The 8879-nt window shown below is 44.9% G+C and overlaps 1 protein-coding gene across 1 annotated transcript; it reads left to right on the top strand.

The window, feature by feature from the left end:
* The first annotated feature begins 1262 nt into the window (after positions 1–1262).
* On the top strand, positions 1263–6785 carry LOC133926749 (mannan endo-1,4-beta-mannosidase 6-like). The gene is made up of 5 exons (XM_062372815.1): positions 1263–1836; positions 4255–4452; positions 5464–5586; positions 5680–5891; positions 5968–6785. The coding sequence occupies exons 1-5, from the start codon at positions 1450–1452 to the stop codon at positions 6362–6364; spliced, it is 1317 nt and encodes a 438-aa protein (XP_062228799.1). The 5' UTR covers positions 1263–1449; the 3' UTR covers positions 6365–6785.
* Positions 6786–8879: the final 2094 nt, after the last annotated feature.

The raw sequence follows: 8879 nt of genomic DNA on the forward strand, positions 1-8879 counted from the left end.
CTTCGAATTCGGTGGTTTCACAGAGGAGCTCGCAGATTCAGTGGCTGAGGGCGAAGGCAGGGGGCTGGGGCAGCGATGGCAAATGAGAGAAAGGCACTGCTTGAGGGGATAGAGAAGTGAACGATGCGTGCGTTGAAGGATTGCACTTTGGAGAAAGTAGCAAGGAAGCTATGGAACCTATATGGTGCACAGTTGTTTTATTGTGAAATCATGCATGCTCTCACTGCATCGGATGATAGGCATAAAGTGTGTGCTAGAAGGCTAGCATATGCACCCTCGAAAATTAGAATTTATCATAAATAATATGAACTGTAATTAATAGTTATCTATTATTGTCGATGCTCTAGAGGCTACGATGCCATACAATCACTATGGATGGCAATCGGATACAATGGGTATAGATAATGCTCAATTATATATGTACATATCGGTTTTTTATTTGCTCGCAGGTATACCTGTGAACATCTGCGGGTGAAAGGCCAGAGTCGAACCTGTCGCCCACGAGTATACCCATTTACTAGTGGAGCAATGGGGCGAGCCGGTGGCGTGGCGTGAGGCAACGCTGGGCAGCGAGTGGTGCGTGTTAGGAACTTGAGAGAGGGAGCGATGTGAGGTGGTGGGACGGCACAGTGGGAAGAGGCAGGGGTGGGGTAGTGGCACAGGGTGTCCCAGTGAAACGAGGCAGGTCAGGGTAACGGCACAGCATAGGGTAGTGGAGTGGTGTGATGGGACTAGAAGGTGTGGTGGCGCGGTGGGATGAGGCATCTCAGGGGCTCATGGCGGTAGTGCGTCGTGGGGCAGCGCGGCGAGACTAGGCAGGTCGATGCAGCAGCGTGACACGAGTCAGCAGGGCGGTGCGGCGAGTGATCTGCTGGGGGACAAAGGGTGCAGAAGGGGCAACAGGGGTGTGACATGAAGATTGAGTAGCTGGAATGGTGAGAGGGTGAGTGGATGAGGAGGGAATAAAGGGGTGGGAGGGTTTAGGCTCACATGTTACAAAAACTATACGGATATAGGAGTTCCGTGAGTATAAGAACGTCTTATCTACATCAGTACTTATTTACCTATCAAGTAGTATTTTTTTGCCTGTGAACATATCCATAGGTAGCAAATGTTACTCGTATCTAATTCTTTTTGAGTATTTAACTGTGAGTAAATGAGTAATCAGAATAAATTGCATTGTTAGCCGTCCGGTTCAGCCAGTGATTAAAAAAAAGAAAATCCAGCTGGCGTCACCTCAGCTGCAGACGCCCAAGACGGGCACGAATCCCCCAAACCACGCGAAAACGCGATCAAAACTCGAAGTCAAAACCCAAATCAGAGCGGCGCCCCCGGTAAGCCAACCCCGCCGCCGACCGCCCACCCAGATCCAGCACAAGCGCCCAAACAAACGGAGCAGCCGATAGCCAATGCCGCGGCGGCGGCGGTAGAGGAGGCGGAGACCGACCAATGCGGCGGGGGACGCGGCTCTACGGCCTCCTGGGCCTCCTCCTGCTCCTGGCCGTCGCCTATCTCAACTGGCTCCCGGGTCGCGGGCCCTCAGCCGGGGGCGGCCCCGGCGGGTTCAAGCTTCCAGTGCCGTGGCTGCAGCCGCGGATGTCCTTCGCGGGCCGCGACGGCACCCACTTCGTCGACGCCGACACGGGCGCGCCGCTGTACGTCAACGGTTGGAACTCCTACTGGCTGCTCTCGGCGCGGTCACCCGCGCTCGCGGCAGAGATGCTGCGCCGCGGCCGGCGCATGGGTCTGGGGGTTTGCCGTACCTGGGCCTTCAGCGACGGCGGGCCAGGCGCGCTCCAGATCTCCCCCGGCCGATTCAACGAGGCCGTGTTCCAGGTCCGGACCCCCCTCTCCTCACCCCCTTCTCCCCTAGTGCTACTGGGAGCTAGGCAAGCTATGAATATTGAGATTGCTCTTTTGACCAGAACCGATTCCGTTTCCTTAGTCTAACGACCGTCCTGTAGCTGTAGTGCTTCGCGTGTGCGGCGCGAGTATAAATGCAGTTAACGAACAGGTGCATGTTTAAGTAGATGGATTCTGCCATTCTAAGGGCTCATGCTATCATGAGAACATCGTGACTTACAAAAGTTTTAAACTTGGGTCTATCTAGTTTTCTGGCAACAAAAAATTACATTCCAAATCTATCGAATTTGTGACCATTGGATCAAAATCCAACGGATCAGATGTGTCTTGCCTTATCTCTTATACCCCGTCCTTAGCCTAATTCTCCTTAGCCGAACGCATCGTCCGACTTGCCCTCGACTTCACCCATGCGCTGCACTCGCCCCACGCGCTACCACCCCACGCCTTGCTGTCGTTGTCTCCTCCGCGCACGGCCGGCCCCTCCCTCCTCCGCCGCCCTCTCCCTCCTCCACCGATCTCTCTTCCCGGCGTCCCTCCTCCCCGCGCTCCCCTACCATCACTGCCTCCCTGCTCGGCTCTAGCGGCGCCCCCGCCGCCAGAGCCGTCGCCCTCTATTGCTGCCCGTCGTTAACCACTACACCCCCGACACCCTTGCCACCATCACTGGCCCACCGCCGGTCCTTTGCACCCCCGCCACCTTGCCACCCCGCCCACCGCTCGCAGCCACAGCCGGGCCGGCGGCCTCCCCTGGAGCTCCCTCTATAGCTAGAGACCCTAAATCCCCCCTGCAACCCTAACCCGAAACCCTAACTTCACCGGTGTTAATGGAGCTCACCAGAGTTCATGGAGCTTGGGGAGTCCAATATGGATCTCTTCGCCAATCCTGAGGTGAGGAATTTGACAGATTTCGTCCTAGAAATCCGTCGAAAGATAAATAGCACTACTCTTTAAACATTGTGACTTACAAGAATTTGAGGTACCTAGATTGTGAGGTGCATAAATCGATTGGAATAGCCTTTTTTGGTAACCTGGCTTACAAATCCAATCTATGCATCTATTGGGGAGCAACAACAGACAAACTAGCTAAGCTACCTCGAGATTGAACATCTAATGCTTCCATGAGTTAAATATGAATAATTTTTCATCTAACACTAGAGTAATTTATTTGTGGTGAGAACTTACTTATTGTAGAAGCCACTCAAAAGTTACCAAAGTGGCCAGGTCAAAAACAAACTTTTGATTTCTTGATTTGCATCTGAGAAGCTTTGGACAAGTCTATACTCTATAACAATTTGTATCTAATGTACCTTTCATGAACTGTGTCATACTAGCGCAAACTTTAACTGTTACAACCTTTGGATTATGTAGTTTATGGTGATTGTATGTATCATATTGGCATTAATCTTTGCACTGAAATGGACCTCCACTACTTCAAAGGAAACACTAAATATGTTCAACAGGCACAAGTAGTTGGAACCACTACAGAATGCATATTGTCGCCATCATGTGTCAAGTCGTTACCGCTCCTGGCCTTTCACAATCTCTCCAACTATGCTACATGCACAATCTTTCACATAATTATTACTAGGGGTAGAGATTTCAAAACTGCAATAAATACTCGCAATATTGTGAAACTAAAATTCCCAATATGGGGTAATAGTTACAAGACTTGAGCCATACGACATGGCTTAGGGCCTCTTTATTTCAGCCGGAGATTATAAAAAGCAGCTTGTAGATTGTGGATTGTAAGAAGCTGGATTGTAAAAGTTGGATTGTAAAAGTGGATTGCACAATCTGCATAAGTTGGTAGAAGTCATATTGCTGGATTGTTACAATCTAGGGGCTGGATTGCATAATCTGCCTATTTGTTTCAGCTTGCAGATTGTGATCACAATCCAAAATCTGCAAGTTGAAACAAACAGGGCCTTACTTGAAGTTATCTGAGAAATGACCAGTTTATATTTCCTTGAATAAGAGCAATTTGAGATTTCGAATGCTTACAAAATGGGGTAATAGTATAAACTGATATTTTGGACCTGTTTGAAGTGGGATTAAAATGCCAAACTTCTTTGAGTCCTAGCAACTAGATTTCACAAAAGCTGAGGTTGAGTGTCTTAAATTTATTAGACAATGTATTTTTATGCTCAGTTTAGAGATTTTAATTTGTATATTTAGTTTTTATATCCTGGTTAACAATAATTTCTAGACTGTTCCTTATACAAAAACAGTTTTTAGCTCATTTTTATTGGGTTCAGGCATCCACAAAGCACATACATTTGGAGAGGAATGTATTTTTATGGACCACTCTGAACGTCTCAGCAAGCAGGCTTGAGAAGCCTATGTGATGGATGTTCCTCATATGAATAATAAACTGGAATGTGTTCATTGCAGATGTTGGATTATGTGATATACGAGGCCCGGAGAAATCATATTAGGTTGATTCTTTGCCTTGTCAACAATCTTGATAACTTTGGAGGGAAGACTCAGTACGTTCGGTGGGCACAAGCAGCTGGAGCTAATGTGACGAATTCTAAAGATTCCTTTTTCTCTCATCCAACTATTAGAGGTTACTATAAGGATTATGTAAAGGTAACCAACTTTCTGAAAGAGATTATCACATTTTTTTTATTGTGGCACCATGTATTTGCCAGTTGTATTTTCACTGCAATCTTGTAGATCATTAGACTTATGCAGTAGAACAATTTTTTTAACTAAAAACATCATTGCATAAAAATGGCATTATTAAGCTGATAAATTAACAGCATTTAGAGGGGGCATAGGTACATCTTGCTTCCCTTTGCATCTGACTATTGCATATATTAGAAAGGGTTAATTAGATCCGTGCCATCACGATTTTGCCCGTTTTGAAAATTTCCACTACAAAGGTCGAAATCAGGCTAGTGCCATTACAATTTACTTCTTCTTTGAGATATGCCATTATGAAGATTTTGGGACCAAATGACTCTTTCCTTCTTCCTTCTTCCCCTTCTCTCCCTTTCATCTCTCGCGTGCTCTTGTGCTCATCTCCACCATCACCTCCCCATGGCCGGTGATGAGAGGTGCTGCTGACGAGCTACTCTGCCACTAAAATCGATCACCGGATCCATTTGACCCCGACATGCCATTGCAAGATTTAGCCGCCGTAGCTCAGACGAAGCCATGGTTGCCGAATCCAGCCGTCCCTAACATGTTGTTGCCAGATCCGATCGCCAAACGAACTTGGGCGACCATTTTCGTTAGATTCGGTTGATGTCCAGCACAATTTGACGAATTACTACCCTTTGATCCATACACATTTGATCTTTTTTCCCCTTTCATTTAGGTCATTGCCTTTAGATCTTATACATCTTGCATTAACTTTTTGTCATTCTCTCATACACATAATTGGGAACTCATAAAGAATATAGCTTAGCATGTTGTGTCCTCTAGTGATGTTTTATGCTATCCATTGTGAACTCTTTTTCGCTTCATTTTTCCAGCCAAATTTAAGAAAACTGTATCTTCTCCAATCCTCTTTTCGAGATAATTTTAACCATTTCATTACTTTATAATGAAAAAAATGTATCGTTTAATCGCACACCTATATGATGTTATTGACAGGCGATATTAACCAGAAGGAACTCTTACAGTGGAATCAGATACTCTGATGAGCCTGCTATATTTGCTTGGGAACTCATGAATGAGCCTAGGTGCGTGTCCAATTCATCTGGTCCTCATCTTCAGGTAATGTACTATCTGAAGAACCCCTTTCCCTTTGGAACAAAGTGGTATTCTGAAGACGAAATCCTATTAGTTAATGCTGGAGTTCCTTCGCAGGCTTGGATAGAAGAAATGGCAGCATACATTAAGAGTTTGGACACAAAGCATCTTGTTACAGTTGGTATTGAAGGGTTTTATGGCCCCGAGAGAGCAGACAGACTGGGTGTTAATCCTGGAGACTGGGCAGCTTCACTCTGCTCGGACTTCATACAGAACTCAGCTGTCAAACACATTGATTTTGCCTCTGTTCATTCGTATCCTGATAGCTGGTCTGTATCATTCCATTTTTCTTACCGGATATACATCAGAGGTATACCATGTTATTGATGCATTTGTTTTTTACAGGCTACCAAAGGCAAGCTTGGAAGAAAAAGTCAAATATCTTTCTAATTGGGTTGACTCACACTTGAATGACAGTGAATATGTCTTGAGAAAACCTGTCCTGTTTTCAGAAGTAGGATACCTCCAGCATGCAGAAGCAAACATTACAGTCGATGGTAATGCTCTTCTAAAAGTTGTTTATGATAAAATATACAATTCAGCGGAAAAGCTGCAGGCAGGTGGTGGTGCTCTTATTTGGCAGTTGATGGTTGAAGGGACACATATGTACAACGATGACTTCTCTATGGTGGCCCGTGATCGTCCCTCGACATATAAGTTGATAAAGGAGCAGTCATGCCGACTACAACGATTATATGGAAAAGAGGGAGACCCTGGGTGGCAATGTTTACTACCACCCTAGGGGTTTAACCACTATCAGTAATTCAGTAGGAATCCTGCTTCATTAAACACAAACAGGTGTCCAAGTATCACTCTTGAACATGATACATTTTGAGGCAAATGATAGACATAGATCAGCATAGTAAACAGCCTGTTTAGCTAGAGGGCTAGATTACCAGTGGAGAATCCACTTTCGATAATAAACATGCTTGCCAAGTGATTGCTGAACTTCTACCAAATGGTTCAGTCAGATTCTTGATCATCCAGCATATTGGTGGTGGTCAGCTATACTTATGTTACTGTTCCAAAAGAAGTTATATATATGTTACTTTCTTTCCTAGGTGCATAGGTAATTTCATAGGAATCTTTTGGTCATGTGTGTAGCAAGAATAGTTTTGGAAGCATTATTATGTTGTGAATGAGGCCAGTGATGTCTTCTGTCACATGCTGTACAATATGATCTTGAAGTCAAGTGAAACGACCGAATGGAGTTCTGGTCCCAATACAACATGGAGTTGTGGACCACCATGAGGCAAGTGAATATTGTTTGTTTTATACTCTAGCGATAAATCAACAGTGCCAGACACGCGTTTCTTCTGCTAAATTACAACTCAAGCAATAGTTACTAATCAATAATATCTACATAGTTCATCCCTATTAACTGCAATTAATTCCTCTAAAGCTCTTCGCACATTTAGTCACGTCAGCTGAAATTAAGTATCATGCTTACCGAGCAGGCCATACTCGTACAACTCGTGCCCAAACAAACAAAAAAAGCTTATACAGTAATATAATTCAAATTTTATTCACTACTGCAACCTTGCCACAACATACTTTAGCGGCTACCCTTATAGCTCAATTCTCATGCTACTCTATGGTGTCACTTCATAGCATCTGACTACAACAATTTTGCCACAAGAGCATCTCCAATAGTTAAAAGATAGTGCTAGCTCTTAGATGAGATTACATACTGAGCTTGTACTTTTAGTACGGGCAGACTCCACCTCAACATGTCTCTTATCTGTGAGGTATGGAGAATTATGAATGATGGGATACGCATAAATTTTGAGAAATGTGCTCTTTCGCATAAGATCTAGCACTATCCCTAACTATTGGAGATTTCCTAACTACTTTAGTGGCTACTCTTATAGCTCCATTCTCACACCACTCTTAAATAGGTATCACTTCATAGTGCCTACCATGCTAGGGGTGGAAACGAGCCGAGCTGGGCTCAGCTCGGTAAATGAAACGAACTAGAAAGGAGGCTCAGTCTAGGCTCGAGCTGGCTCGGTGAAGCTCGCAAGCCAACCCACTCACCCAACCTATTTAATCGGCAGCTAGGGTTTCCTCATCACAAAAGCCACCACCGCCTGATGTTCATCGCACTGCCGCCATCCTCCACCTGATTGTGAAGATCGGTGACGTCCTAAGAGGGGGGTGAATTAGGACACTTAGAAAACTAACCAATTTAACTCCAAAATCTTCATAAGATAAACCTATTTCAATTTCTATCTAAATGTGCTCTAGGTTTATTTTGTGTGTCTACTCTACCGTTGAAAAGAGATTGCAACATATCTAAGAAGGTAAATTACAATAATGTAAATACGAAAATGGAAATAAGTTAGAGAGAGCAAACTTGGCATAAGAGATTTTTATCCCGTGGTATCGATAGCATGAATGTCACCTCTAGTCCATGTTACACCAAAGATATGCTCCCAGTCGTCATCTGATCATAACTTTTGAGCCACCAAGCCACCAAGGCAAGGCCTCAAGCAGGATGAGCCGCCAAGCCACCAAGGCAAGGCCTCACCACTAGTCTCTCTTTCGATCGCTTGTCGCCGTGATCACTTCGAAGCTTGAGCCACCAAGGCAAGAGTCTCCGCATCCCCGTACACGTGTCTTGCTGGTGCTCCACATCAAGTTGGAGGGTCAACAAGCTTGATCAACTTCGGCTCAAGTAGCCGATGAGTCACCAAGACTCTAAAACGCCGGCGTACCACTTGGTATAAGCTATAATAACTCCTTGATCACTTCTTCAAGTTGCAGCACCTAGTTACAACTCACTCTAGGCCTATAAGAACTAAATACTCTCTAATCTTGTACTTAATCACCTTGGATGATCACTTTAAGTACTTTGGTGGCTTGGATGTCTTTTTTCAGTGTATATGGGTTTCTCTGGACAGCCACCCATTCAAATGATTGAGTGGAGGGGTATTTACAGCATCAAACTCGCGCACTAGCCGTTAACCGAACGTCTCAGAAAAGTTGTTAACACCGGATTATCCGGTGATAACAGAAGTACAATAACCAGACAATCCGGTGAGTACACCACCATTAACTAGTTATTGTATTCCACTCAAAGTCATCCTAAACACCGGATACTCTTATGGATTCTTCAACTTCATCATCGGACCTTTCAGTCAGCTAACTTCAGCCAAACTGTGCCACTTCTTCTTTGTGTAGAACACTCCGGTGCAAGCCTTTGGTGTACTTTCTCTTCACACCGTAACATCCAATGAGTTAAGCTTCAATCTTCA

This window comes from Phragmites australis, chromosome 8 (assembly GCF_958298935.1).
Source record: "Phragmites australis chromosome 8, lpPhrAust1.1, whole genome shotgun sequence".
NCBI lineage: Eukaryota > Viridiplantae > Streptophyta > Magnoliopsida > Poales > Poaceae > Phragmites > Phragmites australis.

Excerpts from the sequence above, each read along its gene's own strand:
- LOC133926749 (XM_062372815.1), top strand. The coding sequence starts at position 1,450 with ATGCGGCGGGGGACGCGGCTCTACGGCCTCCTGGGCCTCCTCCTGCTC. Across the intron at positions 4,453-5,463 it reads ACTATAAGGATTATGTAAAG|GCGATATTAACCAGAAGGAA; the intron begins GTAACCAACTTT and ends TGTTATTGACAG. Across the intron at positions 5,892-5,967 it reads CATTCGTATCCTGATAGCTG|GCTACCAAAGGCAAGCTTGG; the intron begins GTCTGTATCATT and ends TGTTTTTTACAG.